Genomic DNA, 19,499 nt, shown 5'->3' with positions numbered 1-19,499 from the left:
ACCAACATGGAGAAACCCCGTCTCTACTAAAAATATTTTTAAAAAATTAGCCAGGCATGGGTGGCGCATGCCTGTAATCCCAGCTACTTGGGAGGCTGAGGCAGGAGAATCGCTTGAACCCGGGAAGCGGAGGTTGCAGTGAACCAAGATCGCGCCATTGCACTCCAGCCTGGGCAACAAGAGTGAAACTCAGTGTCAAAAAAAAAAAAAAAAAAATACCAGGTGTGATCACTGAGAACTCAGCTGCTCTCCTGTTTGTGATTCCAGGAAAGGGCAGGGGGACCTCAGAATTGCTGCGAGCCATCTGTTTACCTGGCATTGGCCTTCTCCTCCCTGCCTTTTCTAAGATCCTGTGGAGGGGAGGCCAGGGGAGGGCACAGAGGGAGCAGCCACAGGTAGAGTCGCATCCCCCTCCGCTATCCAGGGCCTCCCCATGGCTTCCTGCCACCCCCTCCATGCCCATCCATGACTGAAGAGTGGGACACAGCCTCAGTGTTGCTGCTTGAAAAGTGCCCCTAGCTCCCTCTTTGCTGGCGTTTGAGTTGAGGTAGTGATCCCATCATTCTGAAACCCAGGCCGTGTGCTCATCTCTGTATAATTTTGCTTACTTTGCTTTGTTTCGCTTCCAAAGTTGTATTACATTTAAATTTGTCTTTAAACAATTTACGTTTTTAAAGTAACAGTGCAGAGGCTCACTGTGGCCCTGGGTGGTTTGAAGGACAGACTGTCATATGACTAGCCACCCGAGAAGTTGAGGCTGATGTCCCCTTGTCATTCGCTCCTGCTCCAGTGCCCTGTGGGACATCGAGACCGGCCAGCAGACGACCACGTTTACCGGACACACTGGAGATGTCATGAGCCTTTCTCTTGCTCCTGATACCAGACTGTTTGTCTCTGGTGCTTGTGATGCTTCAGCCAAACTCTGGGATGTGCGAGAAGGCATGTGCCGGCAGACCTTCACTGGCCACGAGTCTGACATCAATGCCATTTGCGTGAGTCTGGGTGAAAGTGTGGGGTCGGGGCCTCTGCTGTCTCTGCTAGCCGTTCAGATTGCTAAATTTTAAACTTTTCTGGATTAGATGTTCTCCTTTCTGATCCTTATACCACCTCATCTGCAGATGGGGATACAGAAAACTCCCTGTGGGAAACGTCTCTATGTTGACCACTTGTCTTATAGATATTCACAGGGTGTCTGTTACGTGCCAGTCCCCGTTCCCACCTGTACAGCTGAGCAGCGGTTGGGATCCTGGAGGGGAGAGACAGTGAGGTAACTCAGGCCACCAGTTACTGGTTACAGAGCCTTACTGGTCAGGGGCACAGCTAACCAGGAAACCTGCTCTCCTCTTTAGCACGCAGATGGCTAGGCAGTGTTTCCAGCCCCTGGCCTTGTGAGGAGACGTGGAAGGATGTATCTGTTGGTTGGATAGAGCTCTGCTGCAGTCCTGACCACTGCCCTGCTCAGCCCACTTCGCTCCTTCCTCCACGAGATTAGCCCTGATATCTGGCAGCTACAGCAGCATGCACACCTGTCAGTGATGACTCCTTTCTCACTATTCCTTTGAAATAAATTCTACTCTTTGGGGACAGTAATCACAGTGTCCAAGATCACAGTGTTTATGTGCTTCCCCAGTGCAAATCCCCTTCCATCCCATTCCCCTGTAGTTCCTGGGAAACCTCCCCTGCCTTTTTTTTTTTTTTTTTGAGACAGAGTTTTGCTGTTGTTGCCCAGGCTGGAGTGCGATGGCACAGTCTCGGCTCACTGCAACCTCTACCACCTCCCGGTTTCAAGCTATTCTCCTGCCTCAGCCTCTCGAGTAGCTGGGATTACAGGTGCACGCCACCAGTCCTAGCCAATTTTATATTTTTAGTAGAGCGGGGTTTCTCCATGTTGGTCAGGCTGCTCTCAAACTCCCAACCTCAGGTGATCCACCCGCCTCAGCCTCCCAAAGTGCTGGGATTACAGGCGTGAGCCACCGTGCCCGGCCCATCCCTCTGTTCTTACCAGAGCACAGTCTTGCTGGTCTTTGCTGTGTTCTCTGCAGCCCTACCATTGAGTAGTCCATATGCCCAATATTTCTTTCTGAGTGTTTACATGATGTCTTGATTTGCTTTCTCTTTCCAGTTCTTTCCAAATGGCAATGCATTTGCCACTGGCTCAGACGATGCCACCTGCAGGCTGTTTGACCTTCGTGCCGACCAGGAGCTCATGACTTACTCCCACGACAACATCATCTGTGGGATCACCTCTGTCTCCTTCTCCAAGAGTGGGCGCCTCCTCCTCGCTGGGTACGACGACTTTAACTGCAACGTCTGGGACGCGCTCAAAGCCGACCGGGCAGGTACGTGACCGGGGGGGCTTTTCTGTGTCTCCTGGACATTTATGTGGCATCTTTAGGGCAAACACAGAGTTGTTGATAAGCTGCAGTGTTTAGTATCAGTGGGACTGTGGCATGGTATAGCAGGAGTGATAGTCGCAAACTGATGGCCCAGCTCTGGCCCTCCAGGCAAGTGGACTCCGAGGAGCACCAGCAGATCTTCCCACATGTGCGGGGGAGGGCTCTGGGGAGGGTCAGTGGGCAGGAGAGGGTCAGCTGTGCAGGCTCCAGGGCGCAGTCCCATGTTTTCCCCTCTGAACTCTGCATCAGGGGAGCGGAGCGCCATACAGGGACACCTCTGGGTGCTGTTACAGTTAACATATCAAAGGCAAGCATGTTATTGCCAGGTGTATTAAAACACTAGATGTACAAAAGATGAGGCTTCCTTACTAAAAGTGGACATTTGGGCATTTCAATTTGAGAACTGTTGACACTTACAGACTCTTAGATTCATTCGTCTCAGTACCTGGGAGGACAGAAGAAGGGAGCATGGCTCCAGGTCTTGGCCCTTACCGGGGCTTCCTGCTTCCGGATGGGTGCCATTCTCATGTCCTGGTTAAACACCCTTGTTTTTCTCCCCAGCCTGGGGGGACCAAAGTGGAGCCATTTCCGGCCAAGTCCCACAGTCATAGTGCTGTTGAAAGGCGGTGGAAGCCAGCCCAGGCCTTGGCAGAGCACACACTGGCCCCTATGCTCAGCTGTGTGGTGTCTGCAGGAGGTGGAGGAGGGTGGCTGAAATGGGCCTTCAGATCCCCCTGGGAGGAAGTGGAGCTTCTGGCTGGTGATGATCCAAGCGAAGGTTATTGAGTGTTGACAGAAGGCCCCCCTCACCATGTGACAGTGACAGTGCCAGTGGTCTCAGCCACCATCGCTCCTCCTGTGTTCTGTGCCTTGTGCTGGGCTCTAGGGATCACAGACGAAGGAAAAACAGCTCATGCCTCTAAGCTTCTGTGTTACAGATTGCTTTGAGATTGGGGTGGTTTTGATTTTTCTTTTTTTTTTTTGAGATGGAGTCTCGCTCTGTCGCCCAGGCTGGAGAGCACTGGCACGATCTCAACTCACTGCAACCTCTGTCTCCCGGGTTCAAATGATTCTCCTACCCCAGCCTCCCGAGTAGCTGGGACTATAGGCCCGCACCACCACGTCCTACTAATTTTTGTATTTTTAGTACAAACGGGGTTTCACCATATTGGCCAGGCTGGTCTCAAACTCCTTACCTCGTGATCTGCCCGCCTTGGCCTTCCAAGGTGCTGGGATTGCAGGCCTGAGCCACCGAACGTGATGATGGTTTTGATTTTTTTGATTGTGGCCTTTGCTTATTTTTTGAGTTTTGTGAATGCTGAGAAGTCAGTGCCGGGGGTTCTGGATTTATTGATTGTGTGTGTGTGCGTGCCTTTGAATTTTAATAAGGCTGGCCATATGCTGCAGTTTAATTCCCACGTGGACACAACTTTCCCTCCCTTCCTGGCCGTGGGAGACTCTGGGTCTTGTCCCACGAGGGGCTCACCATCCGCCCTCGTCACAACATGGCACACAGGTCACAGGTGAGATCGATACCTCTGTGATTCTGCTGTTGTTTGCTTCCAGGTGTCTTGGCTGGGCATGACAACCGCGTCAGCTGCCTGGGCGTGACTGATGATGGCATGGCTGTGGCGACAGGGTCCTGGGATAGCTTCCTCAAGATCTGGAACTAACGCCAGTAGGTAATACAGCAGCCCAAATGTCCTTCTCTGAGGAGAACTGTGCGTGTTTCTCATAGAACGTGTGAAGTTGTCATTAACGGTTTCTAGATAAATGTTGATGTAGCACTGATTTGGAATTGTGTTGTGGGAAACGTTTACAGAAATCTGAAGTCACGTGCCCTCAGCCGCAGACACTCATGCAGTGGTGGGAAGAGCAGTGACCTGACTATGCGTCTGCACTTAGATTCTCTGCCTCTTTTCACATTTCTTTAAACTCTGTTTAAAACAGCATGTGGATGCCATGGAGACTGGAAGACCATTCCAACTTGGACGCATTACCATGAGAGCATATCCTATCCAACCGTACTAACGTGGACACCCTACACCTCCCCTCAGAACTTCAAAAGGGCAAGATCTTTTTTCCTTCACTTATTGCTGAAACCAAGAGCACAATTCCCAGTAAGAGAAGGATCTCTGTGCTGTAAAACTAAAACAAATTGTGCATTCCTTCCGGGGCCATCGTCTTTGTTTTCTTTTTTGTCTTGAATGAATTTTAAAAGGAAATATATAATAAAAATGTTAACCAGAAGGTAAACTTGAGTGTAATTGTGAGACAGACACACCTTTCCACTAGTTTATTTGAATTTTAGACCAGTGACCCTGTTTTGTGGCATTCACGCAAAACACGCTGAGGGCTTTGTTCATCTGGTCATCGTGTCCAAATTTCAGTCATGTTTGTAGCAAGATTTTGGAAGCATTCATATTTCCTTTTTAAAATATATTCCTTTGTGTTCAACAGTTAATCAAAACCAGAGAGTCTAGGGCAGCCTCTCTGGCGTTGTCAGTGATGTAAATTCAGTCCCTGGTTTTTAATTTTCTGTCTAGTGTCACAGATCATTGTTGCACACAAACATGGCATAGAAAAGAACATGTTCAGAAGCCATGGGGCCAAGCACATGTGGGGACGGTCTCGAATGCGTGATCAGAGAATCCTTCACCTTTGCTGAAAAGTGAGCTCAGATCCAGCACCATGTTCCTCCTGACCCATCCTGTCTATCTTCTCAGTTGAGTTTTTAATCTCACTTTGGGTTTCCTTGTGAAGTTGGAGGGAAGTTTATAATAGCCTAACACTACCCCACCCCCAACTAGGAGGAACCTCTGTTTTCAAGAGAGATGCCTGTCCTGTGCTTGGATAGTCAGTCAATTATTTGTGTATGAAACAATGTACAAATCAATGTTTTGAAAATAATGATCTCAGACTTTCTAAGTTAAATTTTAAAAATTTTGATTGTTTGCCATATTGGGTGGGTTTACTCTTAGAATCGCATGCTGTAGAAATGCTCAAAAGTGCATATAGGACTCAGTCCTTAGGTGTTCTTTTTCTTTAAGAAATAACCTCTTACAGTTGTAACCATTGCGGCTCTGTCCACTTCTCGTTGCTGCTCTGTGGCACATATCGGAAGCAGTACAGCGCGCGGCTCTACACGCTTGGGTAGTGGGATAAGTCACTGTTTTCTTTATTTCTTTGAAAAAAAAAGTTCTGTTGCAAACGACTGCTGTTGGATTCTGAGGGTGGGGAGGGAGGGAGGGAGGGAGGGAGGGGGAGGGAAGAGCCTGCCCTCCCTTATGGATTCTTCAGGGCCTCCGCCTCTGAGGCGGCTCATTCCCATCACACAGATTGTCCTGGTGTTCATTTCAAGGCCAGTGTTCAGCAGCAGCGTTTGGAAAGCAGGTTCTGTGGGACCGCCCCCCCCCCGCCCCGCCCCCCGCACTCCTTCATAGCAGCAGTAGTGGCTTCTCCATCCTGTTTTCTGCAACATTCTATACAAAACTGTGCTGTGACCTTGCGGTAGGCCTGGATCTGGCAAAGAGAATACAAATGAAACCCCTTCTTTCTCTTTCCGTCCAACAACTCTGTAGAGCTCTCTGCACCCTTACCCCTTTCCACCTTTTGTATTTAATTTTAAAGTCAGTGTACTGCAAGGAAGCTGGATGCAAGATAGATACTATATTAAACTGTACTGTTATTTAAGATGTAATAAAGCAGTTTGACATGAGGGACTTTGCTGTGGTGATTATTTACGGGTCCATTTTCAGTTTACGACACGCCCACCTCCCTAGGCTTACCCTGCTGCTGTGAGGTCTGACAGGTGTGGTCATGCCAGGCAGTGCCTTGGCCACCAGCACGTCACAGTATCCATGAGTGGCGCATTGGCTCCTCGGAGGGGTTCCTGGGAAGCTCCACCTCACAGGCCAGCAGAGCAGGGAGGTCCACCTGCCATCCCCCAGACCCCTCCCCATGCATAGGCCTTGCCCACAGCACCGTGGGAGTCTTCACAGGCGGCTGCCTTGCCTTTCTCCTCTGCCGTTTCTCTCCCTTAGAATGTCTGAGGATGTTACTCCAGAGACTAGCTTTCCTTGGGACTGAACCGAATGTTCCTCTTGGTCTGAATAAAAACTGCATCTCGTAAGAAAAAATATGAGCACTGACCACGGTAGAGTGGAAAACCATGGCTGCACATGTCCCAAATAGCTGCTCCTACGTTCTGGAACCATCCACTTCCCTGCTTTCCAAACTGGTGATTTTTTAAAATCTTTTTTTTTTTTTTTGAGACGGAGTCTTGCTCTGTCGCCCAGGCTGGAGTGCAGTGGCCAGATCTCAGCTCACTGCAAGCTCCGCCTCCCGAGTTTACGCCATTCTCCTGCCTCAGCCTCCCGAGTAGCTGGGACTACAGGCGCCCGCCACCTCGCCCGGCTAGTTTTTTGTATTTTTAGGTAGAGACGGGGTTTCACCGTGTTAGCCAGGATGGTCTCGATCTGACCTCGTGATCCGCCCGTCTCGGCCTCCCAAAGTGCTGGGATTACAGGCTTGAGCCACCGCGCCTGGCCAGATTTTTTAAAATCTTAAATAGGCAATACAAAATTAGCTGGGCTTGGTGGCACACGCCTATAATCCCAGCTCTTTGGGAGGCTGAGGCAGGAGAATCACTTGAACCCAGGAGGCAGAGGTTGCGGTGAGCCGAGATCACACCATTGCACGCCAGCCTGGGCAACAAAAGCAAAGTTACGTCTGGAAAAAAAAAAATCTTAAATAGGCGTATGTGGTGGCTCTCGCCTGTAATCACAGCACTTTGGGAGGCTGAGGCAGGCAGATCGCTTGAGCTCAGCAGTTGAGGACCAGCCTGGGCAATGTGGCAAAACCTCATCACTATTTTATTTAAAAAAAAAAAAAAAAAGAAGCTGGACGTGGTTGCTCATGCCTGTAATCCCAGCACTTTGGGAGATTGAGGTGGGCAGATCACGAGGTCGGGAGTTTGAGACCAGCCTGACCAAACAGTGAAACCCCCATCTACTGAAAATACAAAAAATTAGCCGGGCGTAGTGGCGTGCACCTGTAGTCCCAGCTACCTCTGGGGGCTGACGCAGGAAAATCGCTTGAACTTGGGAGGTGGAGGTTGCAGTGAGCCGAGATCACACCACTGTGCTCCAGCCTGGGTGACAGAGGGAGAATGCATCTCAAAGGAAAAAAAAAAAAAGAAGATAAAATCTTAAATAATTGGTAAGGTTATAAAAAGGTAACTTTGGGCCAGGCGCGGTGGCTCACTCCTGTAATCCCAGCACTTTGGGAGGCAGAGGCGGCAGGATCATGAGGTCAGGAGATGGAGACCATCCTGGCTAACACGGTGAAACCCCGTCTCTACTAAAAATACAAAAATTTAGCCAAGCGTGGTGGCGGGGTACCTGTAGTCGCAGTTACTCCAGAGGCTGAGGCAGGAGAATGGCGTGAACCCGGGAAGGTGGAGTTGGCAGAGAGCTGAGATCACGCCACTGCACTCCAGCCTGGGCGGGTAACAGAGCAAGACTCCATCTCAAAAAAAAAAAAAAAAAAAGTAACTTGGTAATTCCCGTGGCTCCAGCAACTGGAACTTTTTTCTTTTCTTTTCTTTTTTTTGAGGTGGAGTCTCACTGTGTGGTCCAGGCTGGAGTGCAGTGGCGCAATCTCAGCTCATTGCAAGCTCCGCCTCCAGGGTTCACGTCATTCTCCTGCCTCAGCCTCCCAAGTAGCTGGGACTACCGGCTGAGCCATCGCACCCAGCTGAACTCTTTCCTAGTAAGTGAAGAAGGCTCTCAACGGAAAGTACCTGCAGGCCCCCTCCTCTGCTGGGCACCAGAGAGCCCAGCAGCCCGTCCTCTAGGCTGGCAGTCCCTGGGTGGAGAGGCTCCCAGAGGGCACTTGGGATTCACGGAGCAGGGCCCAGCCGCCTTTGTTGCTCCAGGCAGGGTGCTGATGTGTTTCTGATGCAACCAAGGGTGCCCATCTGCCACCACTGCAAGTGACAGTATGGCACTGTCTCCCTGGTGGGGTGACCTGGTGCTGTTTTAGGCTGCTGAAGTGGGTGTGATTGGCAGGCTGAACGGGGAGGGGGTTTGCCTGGCTTCATCCTCATCCCCCACTTCTCCCTGAAATACATGAGTTCTTCATAGACATGCAAGTTCTTCACAAGCCCTAAACCTGCCAGCTGTCTTACAGAAGCCCCATTTAAAATGCTAGAGAGTTGAACTTGTCTTGGAGGCGTGAAAAGAAAAAAAGAATTAAAAATTAAATGCCAGAGAGTACCTGAGGCTCTTCCCCAGCGGGCAGTTCCTGGCAGGAAGGGGCTCCAGCAGCTGGGAGGCAGGGCGCCGGCCTGCAGTGGCCTATCTTGGTCCCTGCACAGAATAAATAAAGGCCGAGCATCTCAGCAGGGCTGCCACACCCCCGACTGCACTGCTTCCCTTTGGGAATTCCTGTTGGCTTCTGTGTCCTAGCCTGGCGTCCAGCTGACTGACAGAGCTGGCATGTGGGACCTGGGACCCTCTGGTGCCCCTTCCCCTTGGCTTTGGCCTGGAAGAGCCACAGCTGAGGGGAGACTCCTCCCTGGGGCATCCTGCCTGTCCCTTGGCAGGCATGGAGGCCACTGCCCCACTTTCTTAGCAAAACAGGAGATGAAAACGGGCGCCAACAACGTGCACTTGGACGGTGGCACTGGCTAAGGCACTGTGGAAAGAGGAGGATAATTCCACACTGGCTGAGCGAACTGCATTTTCAAACTTCCCGTGTCCGGGTCACCTGGCTCCGCCCCGTGTGCGCGGGCACACCTGTCGCAGGTGGACACAGGCAGTGGAGTGACTGCAGCTCGCTCTGGTTGTGGACTGTTCCTGCAGGGCCTCGGGCCTCCTTTGACCACACGGCGCGGTGCCGCCCCTGTGCTCCATGTCCCAGGGATGGAGGTCCCCCACCTCAATTTTACTCTAGCACGTGGCATGCACGTCCACACTTGAGCAGGACAAGGTTTCCGTTCTGTCCCCTGCGTGTCAGGCACCTAGCAGAGGCTGGTCCTCCAGCAGGATGCGGGGGAGGCGTGCTCTGCCCACGCAAAACGGAGACACTAAAGCGTCCTGGCGCGCCGCCCGCCCCCAGCCGGTCCTGGGAGCCTGAGTGACTGAGGCCAATAGAAAGGCGGCCTCGGACCGAGGGCACCCGGGAAAGACCGCCCCTGCCCCTCCCATTACTCTCTGGCCTCGCCCTGTCCCCTCCCCCACCTTTCCTCGCTGGGTGACCTTGAGCAAGTTACTTGGCCTCTCTGTGCCTCTGGCTCCCGCATGAAAAATGTGGACAATAAACGTACCAGGCTGTGGCTGGGTGCGGTGGCTCACGCCTGTAATCCCAGCACTTTGGGAGGCCGAGGTGGGCGGATTACCTGAGATCAGGAGTTCAAGAGCAGCCTGGCCAACATGGTGAAACCCTGTCTACTAAAAATACAAAAAATGAGCTGGGTTCAGTGGCGTGCGCCTGTTAACTCCAGCTACTCTGGAGCCTGTGGCAGGAGAATCACTGGAACCCAGGAGGCGGAACTTGCAGTGAGCTGAGATCACACCACTGCACTTCAGCCTGAGCTACAGAGTGAGACTTCGTCTCAAAAAAAAAAAAAAAAGTACCACACTGCTTGGTAAGGATCTTGTGAGGTCAGAGTCCTAGTCATGCCAGGTGGTTACTGTTGATGATCCCCGCCCACCCTGGGCTCTCACCACCTCAGGGCCCTGGGTCTTGCGGCTGCCTCTGCCTGAGAAACACTTGTCCCTACTGTACCCCAACCCCTGCCTCCCCCCACCAATTCTGCTTCTAGTCCTTCTGCCCCACTAGAAGGTGAACACCTGATGGACTTCTCTTTCCACTGTTGAGTCCTCAGTGTGCCTGGCATCCTGGGAGAGAGGTCGCCCCTCGCCCCAAACCAGGTCAAACAGGAGACTATCATGTGAGCAGATCCAGACACTGGCCCCTACAGATGCCCCTATCCTGGCTCTCAGCCTGGGCAGGGCCTGTGCCAGGTGCTGGCTGGAGGCTGGATGAGATGACCAGATAGCCTGCCACACTGATGTCCTTCACTGGGAGCCTCAGTCCTTCCCAGCCACCCTTTCCCCAGGCTCCCGGCCACTTCCCCTTGTGGATTCTGGGCAGACTTCGTTCACCCGGTTCGCTGGAGCCAGGCCACCTGAAGTCAACTTCCCTCCCTCCTCAGCCTCCCCAGGAGTGACCTGTACCCCAGTGCACCCCATCCTGCTCCACCCCTCATGGCCTCCATTCCCCCTTCTCCCTCTACCCATTCCATCCCTGCTGGCCCCCCAGAAGAGGATGGGTCCAGGTTTTGGGGGTTCTGAAGTAAACAACATGGGAGCCATCCTTAAAGAATACAAAAAGCAATGCAAAATTATGTGAAGAGTCCACCGCCACCTTGAGCAATGGCAGCTCTGGGGCTGAGGAAGGTCAGGGCAGGGGATGCCACGCACTGCTGTCCCATCCCCGGAGCCTGGTCAGGCAGGAGGGGGCCTTTCCTTACCCTGAATCGCTTGGAGGCAGACCCTCCTCCTGAGCACCATCTGGTAGGGACCCTCTACTCCTGCCCTAGCCCCCATGACAGCCTTGGACCCTTCGGTTCCTGCTGCTGGGATATCCCTTCCCTTTGATCTCAGCCCAAGCAAAACTGCCTCTAGCACCATTCCGGGTGCCCTAAGCAGCCCTTCCCAGCTTTGGCGTTAGTTATTGCCGGTCAGGCCTGGGGTGAGGTGTGGGTGTGAGGTCTTGGCCCCTGAATCTTCAGGGTCATATCTGGGGCCTGCCCTGAGAAATTGCACAACCTGTCAGCTGAAGGAAACCACAGCCCTGGTTTTGTTTTCTCATCTCTGAAATGGGGAAGCTCTCCTGCAGGCAGTGCCCAGGCCCAGGGTAGACAAAGGGTTTCCATGCCACAGACGGGGCAGCTGCTGGAGCTCCTACACAGTGGGACACGCGAAGGACGCCTGCTGTGTGACCTGGGGCCCACGACAGTCACTGGATGCCTCTGCAGAAGCGGGTGACTGCCTCTATTCTAGAAGATTCTACCGAGGTCTGGCTCAGTGCCTGGCTTGTGTGTGTGCCATCTAGATCAAGCATTATTATGCTAATGATCATATCCAAAAACTCAGCTCAAGCATTATTATGTTAATGATCTTATCCGCCCCTCTCTCCCCCCTAAAGAAAAAGAACTGGGCAGCTCAAGGCCGCTTCTGTGGGTGTGGCTGGTGGTCACTTCAAAACAGTTGGGTTTGCAAAATAACCCGGGGAGAAGTTACAGAGCTTAAGAAATCCCCCAAGTTCCCATGATCCTTGCTTCCCTTTCCAGTCGCCCTTGATGCCCTGTACTTCACTGGACAGAAGAGCTGTGTTTTCCAGGAAGACTCGGCCAGGCCGTGTTTCGGGTCTCTGGATTCAGGTCCCAGGAGTCCTGACCAGAGAGCAGGTATGCGGGTGTGGGGAAGGGCTGCAGGGGACTCAGGTCCACACCGACCCTGGGTCAGGTGATCCACATAGGAATATAAACAGGGACTGAACCTCAGAAAACAATGGCTGGGCCAGGTGCAGTGGCTTACGCCTATAATCCTAGTACTTTGGGAGGCCGAGGCAGGTGAAGTTTGAGATCCAGCCTGGGCAAAATGGCAAAACCTCACATCTCAAAAAAAAAAAAAAAAAAAAAAATGGCCGAGTGTGGCGGGACCTACCTGTAGTCCCAACTACTAGGGAAGCTGAGGTGGGAGGATCGCTTGCACCTGGGAGGTCAAGACTGCAGTGAGCCGTGGGTCCCACTGGACTCCGGCCTGGGGGACGGAATGAGACCCTATCTCAGAAAAACAAAAGGGGGGCCAGCAGGTTAGAGCAGCTGGTCGTGTATTGCCAGTTTACTGACAGTGACTCCAGAGCTGAGTGAGGACTGGGCGCACGGCACATTGTTGGGATATCCGAGGCCTGAAGGCGCTGATGAGCAGCCACCAGATCAGCAAGTGCGGGCTGGGTGGGGCCAGCGGTTCCAACAAACACTACGAAGTCCGCTCCTGTGGCTTCGGCCATCTCCCCCAACTCCCCGGGTCCTCCAGCCTGTGGGGTGCGAAAAACACCACTTCCCGGACCCCTCGAGGAACCCCGGGCCACCAGGGCCTCCCTCCACTGCCAACCTTGGGATCCCAGGCGCAGACCCGAGGCCGGGGGTGGGCGTGCAAGGCGCACCTGCCCGCTAGAGGTGGGCGTGAGGCCAAGCGCGATTCCCCCAGGCGCAGGGCCGCCCTCCCCGCCTCGACGGACAGCCCCGAGGGAGCGCAGCGCTGCCGCAGCTGCTCCAAGATTCGGTCCCCAAATCCGGCTCGGTCCCCAAATCCGGCTCGGTCCACACCGTGTCACAGTCCGGTAATTAGGGAATCAGCGGCTGGCGGGGCCGGCTCTCGCGGGGCACCTGCGCTCCCCTGAGCCGGCCCACGTGGTCCGGGAAGTCCCGCCCGCGGTGGCGGTGAGTGGGGGCGGGACGCCGGCCAAGGGCTGGGGTCAGAAGGTCGGGGGAGCCTAGGCGTAGACGTGGCGGGCGAACCGGGAGGCGCCCTCCGGACGCGGCAGGTGAGTGGGGACAGGAGCCGCGGGCCGCCCTCCTCTGGGCGCCGACCCCTTCCTGCCCGAGTCGCGGACGCCCGCCTGGGTCCCCGCTGCCCGCCTCCGCTCCCGGGCCACCGCTCTCCACCGCGGTTCGCCCCTCCTCCCCGCCGCCCGCCCCCCGCCCCTTCCCCGCCACGTCCGCCGCCTCCCGCCCGCGCGGGGTATCCCGGCGCGAGTGGGACCGGGCGGACCCGCGGGACTGCCCACGTGAGCGGCGGCGCGGCAGGGCGCGTGCGCGGAGGGTGCGCCTGCGCACTGGGCGGGCGCGGCGCGTTGCTGGTCGGCGGCGCCGGCGCCGGGGTCCGGGCGGCCATGGGGCAACGGGCGGCCGGGGCGCCCGGGGCCAGGTAGCGACGGCAGGCGGCGGCGGGGCGGCGGGGCCTGCGGGTTCGGTCCGGCATGTAGACGCCCCCGCAGGCGCCCGCAGCGGCGAACGGTGAGTGAGCAGCCCCGGCCCGCCGTCCGCCTGGGGTCGCCCGCCGCCTGGGGTCATCGCTGCCCGGGAGCGCGCGGCCGGGCGGGGAGACACCGGGCCGGCCCTGCCCATCTGGCCTGCGGAGGACGCCGTGGAAGCGCTGCCGGGCCGCCGCTCCGTCCCGAACGGGGCGCCAGCACGGCCCAGGGCGAGGCTCGGCCTTGGGGACGGGTCTGAGGGAGGCCGCTGTCCGGCCTGGCTCTCCCGGGCGGAGAAGGTGGGGCCGTCCAGCCCGGACCGCGCTCGTCGGTCGCCGCTGCGTGGGCGGCCAGGCCCTCGGTGTCCGCCTTCCGTGAGTGGTTTCAGCAAGCAGGAGGGGTCTTTGACTCGTGAAAGCTTAGAGGGGCCCACACCTAGTGGGAAAGTAGGAATAAAGGGTTCTATACAGCAGTATTGGCGTGGGATTCTCTAAATAAACACATCTTTGATTTAGTGCCCAGTACTTGCCAGAAAATTCCAATAGTCTATGGTGATGTTCCTACAGGCGGCTGCCGTCCAGTGGCCCAGATGTCAGCACCGGCCTTGAGCTCTAGGTCATCGTTTTCTTTCTTAATTGTGGGAACAGGGCGTGCCCAGCTCCCAAGGCCTGGTGGAGTTTTCCTTCCCAGGCCAAGGACCACCCCAGCCCTCCCATTCCTCCTCCCGAAGCAGTGGAATTCCTTTTGGCTTCAATTCTGAGTAACAAGTTATTTTTCCTTTCTTGTTTGGAACACACTAAGTTTTACATTCAGAAGTTCATTATTCTTGGCTCTTGATGGGAATACATTTCAAAACTCTTCCGGTGTTCCACGTCTCTCTGACCGCCTTAGCTGGCCTGAAACTGACATGTTTGCCTTAATAAGTTTTATTTTTCCCCTTCTTATGTCATCTGGTCTAAGAAGTAAGTTACTTTAACATCTTGTTAGAGAATTCCCTTCAAGTACTGAAATTCCCTGGAACATTGTCCTCCCAAGCCTCTGGAAATTTCTTGCCCGCTTGGAACTTCTGTGTATGGCCTGTTTGTTCTCAGCAATGGCTTCACGGGGACTTTTGCAGCCACTTCATGGCGTTAGCACGCTGGTTCGAAGCTACTTGAAGAATCACAGGTGCCACCGCAGTACCCAACAAAATAGCTTCATCATTTGGAGGTGTCCCCTCGAGGTGTTTCTGTGTGTATATGTGTGTGTGTGTTAGAAACAGGGCCTCACTGTGTCCCCCAGGCGTGTTTATAGTGGCATGATTATAGCTCACTGTAACCTCAAATTCCTGGGCTCAATTGATCCTCCCACCTCAGCCTCCTGAGTAGCTGGGATTACAGGCCACCACACCTAGCTGATTTATACAATTTTTGTAGAGATAGAGTCTCACTGTGTTGTCCAGGCTGGTCTCAAACTCCTGGCCTCAAGATATCCTTCTGCCTCCACTTCCCAAAGTGCTGATCTTACAGAGGTGAGCCACTTTGACCAGTAGTTTTGTGTTTTGTTTTTTTTTTCAGACGGAGTCTAGCTCTGTCACCCAGGCTGGAGTGCAGTGGCACAGTCTTGGCTCACTGCAGCCTCCACCTCCTGGGTTCAAGCGATTCTGCTGCCTCAGCCTCCCAAGTAGCTGGGATTATAGGCACCCACACCATGCCCAGCTGATTTTTGTATTTTTAGTAGAGACAGGGTTTCACTGTGTTGGCCAGGCTGGTCTGGAATTCCTGACCTCATGATCGGCCCACCTCGGCCTCCCAAAGTGCCAGGATTACAGGTGCGAGCCACTATGCCCGGCCTCACTTTGACCAGTCTTTTGGTTTGTTTTCTTTGAATTCAGAGATGGGTTTATGTTGCTTGAGTCAGTTGGCAGCCTGCTGTTTGGTTCCAAACCGGCATTTTCTTCCTGAAACAACTGCTGTAAGCAGTTAGATTTCCAGGCTAGCACAAAATCCTGTTTGATTCATAAATGCTTATAGTGAGGGTGTCCCAGAAAGTTGGCCAAGTCAAGAGCAGTTCTTGTGGAGTGGAGGCGGTGAGCAAATAGGGGGAAAGTGGCGCTTGTGATGAAAACAGAAAACAATAGTTCATTGTATTGAGCTTCCCACTTGAGGAAATGTAGGTCTCACTTGGAGAATTAAGAGGCAGGTGGATGTTTGTGGCAGTTGACGGCCCTGCATCTGGATTACCTCCAGTCTGCAGGTGTGTTAGGATAACAGCAAGAGGGATCGTTGAGCACACAAGCCCAGCACCTGCGGGGAGGCCGTGTCCTGGCAGGAAGGTGCAGGGCCTTCTCCAGCAGCTCCACTTTCTAGTCCATATATACCTGTTGACAGTCACCGCCCGGCTTCAACCGTTCTGGAGAAGCGGATGTCAGTAATGCTTTAGCTCGTAACCCCAGGATTTCATTTCTACTCTCTGTGCTGGTGGCTTATCATTTGCAGTCTTTCCTGGCCCACAGTTGGAAAGGTTCAGGCATGGGAATGGGGAAGTGAATAAAATGTGTGTTCTTCAGACAGATGGTGAGAAGTGTTCAGAGAAAAGGCGAAATAGAGCCAGTTGGGATGTGAGGATGCCACGCAAACTTTGTGCGACTGGAGAGGTGGGGTGGTGCCTGGCCTCACCATTCCGAACTGCACAGACCCCTGTTTTCTTCATCTCCTAAGTGGGTGGAGCCACATCTAAAGAAAGCCCCCTTCAGACCTGTAATCTGCTTAGGTTTAATGAGGTCACAGGGTCAAGTCCTGTGGTCACATGGCTGTAGCATTTTCCAGAAAGTCTTTCTCAATTTATATACTGCCAGTGTGCGTGCCAGCACTGGGCATTATTTACTGGGGGGAGATGAGATGGGTAATTTAGTGGGCAGTAAGTTTTTTACAACTCAGGGTTAACTGAGGTTGTTTCCGCATTTCTGTTACTAAATAAATTTTCCTTTTTCATTTAGTGTTTCAACAAATATTGATTGAGTTCTTACATGGGAACGAACTCATGCATATTATGTTTGTATTTGTGTGTGTGTGACTTTTGTTCATGTTCTTTGCACATTTATTTGTTGGCATCTTAATGTTTTCCTTGCCGCTTTGTATAAGTTTGTTATGAATATTTTCTTATTGTGCTCTAGTACTGTTTTCTAATAAAACTTCCTAATACAGAGGTTTTTTTTTTTTTTTTTTTTTTTTTTTTTTTTTCTGAGGTGGGGTCTCACTCTGTCACCCAGGCTGGAGGGCAGTGGCATGATCTCGGCTCACTGCATCCTCTGCCACCTGAGTTCAAGCGATTCTCCTGACTCAGCCTCCTGAGTAGCTGGGATTATAGGTGCCTGCCACCGCGCCCAGCTAATTTTTTTGTATTTTTAGTAGAGACGGGGTTTCACCATCTTGGCCAGGCTGTTGTTGAACTCCTGACCTCATGATCTGCCCTCCTCGGCCTCCCAAAGTCCTGGGATCACAGTCGTGAGCCACCGTGCCCGCCCTACAAAGGTTTTTTAAAATTAGATTCATGCTATGAGGAATTTGAATGCATTTTGGTACAGCTAGCATCATGTGTCCTTTTAAAACAATTAACATCTCAAACAAACGAATTAAATGTCAGTCCTGATTCGCTGTTGTCAAAAAATACACTGGTGGTTGGGCCCAGTGGCTCACGCCTATAATCCCAGCACTTTGGGAGGCCAAGGCAGGTGGATCATCTGAGGTCGGGAGTTTGAGACCAGCCTGACCAACATGGAGAAACCCCTCCATGTTGAAGAATTAAGAGGCAGGTCTCCACTAAAAAATACAAAATTAGCTGGGAGTGGTGGCACACGCCTGTAGTCCCAGCTACTCGGGAGGCTGAGGCAGGAGAACCTGGGAGGCAGAGTTTGCGGTGAGCCGAGATCACACCACTGCACTCCAGCCTGGACAACATCAGTGAAGCTCCATCTCAAAAAAAAAAAAAAAAAACACTGGTTATGGTATTGGAGATGCCTATTAAATATGTGTGTGTGTGTGTATATATATGTGCGTATTGTTTAAGATAATTGTTTAAAGTTGGTTTTAATATTATTTTATAAATTATCTTACTGCTTAGTCATCAAATTGATCTTCGCGAATAAATATGAACAGAGCTTCTCGGCTGGGTGCAGTGGCTTATGCCTGTAATCCCAATGCTTTGGGAGGTCAGTGCAGGAGGGTCACCAGAGCCCAGGAGTTCAAGATCAGCCCGTTCGATGTAACAAGACCCTGTCTCTACAAAAATTTTAAAAATTAGCCAGACGTAGTGGCACATGCCTGTGGTCTTAGCTACATGGGAGGATCCCTTGAGCCTGGGAGATTGAGGCTGCAGTAAGCTGTAATTGCACCACTACACTCCAAGACCCTGCCTCTCAGTCTCAGTCTCTCAGTCTCTCTCTCTCTCTCTCTCTGTCTCTCTCTCACACACACACACACACACAAACACACACAAAGTAGAGCTTCTAGGTAATGTAGCAGTAATAAGAATACATGTTTTTTTTTAACATTTTGTAATTTTGAATGGTTTATTTTTTATTAATATTTTTGTATATATATTTTTTTTTTTTTTTTTTTTTTTGAGACGGAGTCTCGCTCTGTCGCCCAGGCTGGAGTGCAGTGGCCGGATCTCAGCTCACTGCAAGGTCCGCCTCCCGGGTTCACGCCATTCTCCTGCCTCAGCCTCCCGAGTAGCTGGGACTACAGGCGCCCGCCACCTCGCCCGGCTAGTTTTTTGTATTTCTTAATAGAGACGGGGTTTCACCGAGTTAGCCAGGATGGTCTCGATCTCCTGACCTCGTGATCCGCCCATCTCGGCCTCCCAAAGTGCTGGGATTACAGGCTTGAGCCACCGCGCCCGGCCTAATATTTTTGTATATTAAACAAAACATCTTGCTGTGTTGCCCAGGCTGGTCTCCAACTCCTGACTGCAAGTGATTCCCCTGCTTCGGCCTCTGAAAGTGCTGGGATTACAGATGTGAACCACTGTGCCTGACCTTTATTAACTGTTTATTTTGAAGTAATCTGCTTGGTGCAGTGGCTCACGCCTGTAATCCCAGCACTTTGGGAGGCCGAGGTGGGCGAATCACCTGAGGTCGGGAGTTCGAGACCAGTCCGGCCAATGTGGTGAAACCCCATCTCTACTTAAAATACAAAAATTAGCCAGCTGTGGTGGCAGACGCCTAAAATCCCAGCTACACGGGAGGCTGAGGCATGAGAAGTGCTTGAACCCTGGAGGCGGAGGTTGCCAGTGAGCTGAGATCGCGCCACTGCACTCCAACCTGGGGGACGAGATTTCGTCTGGGGGAAAAAAAGAAAAAGAAATAATCATAGACTAGTTCATGGGAAGTTGTAAAAATAATACAGAGAGACACTTGTGCCCTTCACCAGCTCCCTCTCTGTTAACATCTTTTTTTTTTTTTTTTTTTTTTTTTTGAGACGGAGTTTGGTTCTTGTTGCCCAGGCTGGAGTGCAATGGCATGATCTGATCTCGGCTCGCCGCAACCTCCACCTCCCAAGTTCAAGTGATTCTCCTGCCTCAGCCTCCCAAGTAGCTGGGATTACGGGGGCCCGCCACCAACCCAGGCTAATTTTTTGTATTTTTAGTAGAGATGGGTTTCTGCATGTTGGTCAGGCTGGTCTCAAACTCACAACCTCAGGTGATCATCCTGCCTCAGCCTCCCAAAGTGCTGGGATTACAGGCCTGAGCCACCATGCTGGCCCTTGTGTTAACATCTTACACCTCCATACACCTCCATAGTACAATATTAAAACCAGGGAATTGAAATACTGCTAACTGAACTGTAGACCTTATTCAGGTTTCCCCAGTTTTACATGTGTGTATATGTGTGTGGCTCTATGCAGTGTTACCTCATAAATTAATTATATAACCACCACCACTAGCAAGACCCAGAACTGGTCTTGAACTCCAGAACTCAAGCGATCCTCCTGCCTCGGCCTCCCAAAGTGCTGGGATTACAGGCATGAGCCACCACACCCAGCTGTATTTTAATTTTTTTTTTTTTTTTTTTTT

At 52.5% G+C, this 19,499-nt stretch overlaps 2 protein-coding genes across 8 annotated transcripts in view; both read left to right on the top strand.

Moving 5' to 3' along the window:
* The window catches only part of GNB1 (G protein subunit beta 1), a 119,195-nt gene extending 113,077 nt beyond the window's left edge, over positions 1 to 6,118 (top strand). For 3 of the 5 annotated variants that reach the window (XM_025397985.1, XM_025397964.1, XM_025397974.1), the window contains 4 exons: positions 791 to 992; positions 2,123 to 2,339; positions 3,963 to 4,078; positions 4,347 to 6,114. In XM_025397985.1, coding sequence (XP_025253770.1) covers positions 791 to 992; positions 2,123 to 2,339; positions 3,963 to 4,069 — 526 coding nt within the window. In that variant the 3' untranslated portion in view covers positions 4,070 to 4,078; positions 4,347 to 6,114. Of the gene's footprint in view, positions 1 to 790; positions 993 to 2,122; positions 2,340 to 3,962; positions 4,079 to 4,346 lie in introns of all 5 variants that reach the window. The other 2 variants (XM_025397989.1, XM_025397997.1) reach the window with 2 other exon arrangements.
* Positions 6,119 to 11,639: 5,521 nt separating this feature from the next.
* NADK (NAD kinase) overlaps positions 11,640 to 19,499 on the top strand; it is a 32,429-nt gene continuing 24,569 nt past the window's right edge. Inside the window, exon 1 of one of the 3 annotated variants that reach the window (XM_025397941.1) lies at positions 11,640 to 11,874. The gene's annotated coding sequence lies outside the window, so the exon portion shown is untranslated. Of the gene's footprint in view, positions 11,875 to 12,898; positions 13,017 to 13,314; positions 13,489 to 19,499 lie in introns of those variants that run through there. The other 2 variants (XM_025397945.1, XM_025397931.1) reach the window with 2 other exon arrangements.

Source organism: Theropithecus gelada, chromosome 1 (assembly GCF_003255815.1).
Source record: "Theropithecus gelada isolate Dixy chromosome 1, Tgel_1.0, whole genome shotgun sequence".
NCBI classification, from domain to species: Eukaryota; Metazoa; Chordata; class Mammalia; order Primates; family Cercopithecidae; genus Theropithecus; species Theropithecus gelada.
This window is presented reverse-complemented; position numbering and strand designations above follow the sequence as displayed.